General features: G+C 59.9%; 1 protein-coding gene across 1 annotated transcript in view; it reads left to right on the top strand.

The window, feature by feature from the left end:
- The window catches only part of PCSK7 (proprotein convertase subtilisin/kexin type 7), a gene marked incomplete at both ends in the record, with an annotated part of 11,394 nt that overhangs the window by 9,716 nt on the left and 1,239 nt on the right, over positions 1-439 (top strand). Inside the window, one exon of the mRNA XM_010010896.1 lies at positions 301-439. Coding sequence (XP_010009198.1) covers positions 301-439 — 139 coding nt within the window. The remainder of the gene's footprint in view (positions 1-300) is intronic.

Here is a 439-nt window from a genome sequence, read left to right as displayed (position 1 = left end):
TGGTGAGATGAGATTCAGCTGCAGATGAGAGCCTGCTGGTAGACGAGAGGGCAGGGCCTGGGCCCCCTCCTTATATTCCCTGTCACCTTCCTGCTCTGGGCTGTGCTGGGAGATGCCCAGGAGCCAGCTTTCCCACTGCTGTTCAGTTGCCTTTCACTCCTCCTTCCCCACCACCTACTCCTCACCCTTTTCTCCCCATCCTTTCCATCCTGGCTGAACTCAGGCAGGGGACAAAGGGTAGAGTGTGTGTCTCCTGTTAAGTGGGGACTCCACCCCAACCACCTGCCTTCCCTTTCCCAGTCAGCACTGCAGACCTGGAGCAATCCGGGATGCGAACCCTGGAGCACGTGGCTGTCACCGTCACCATAACCCATCCCCGCCGCGGCAACCTGGAGATCCGGCTCTTCTGCCCCAGCGGCATGATGTCCCTGCTAGGGAC

The sequence above is a fragment of the Nestor notabilis genome, unplaced genomic scaffold (genome assembly GCF_000696875.1).
Source record: "Nestor notabilis isolate BGI_N333 unplaced genomic scaffold, ASM69687v1 scaffold22203, whole genome shotgun sequence".
NCBI lineage: Eukaryota > Metazoa > Chordata > Aves > Psittaciformes > Psittacidae > Nestor > Nestor notabilis.
This window is presented reverse-complemented; position numbering and strand designations above follow the sequence as displayed.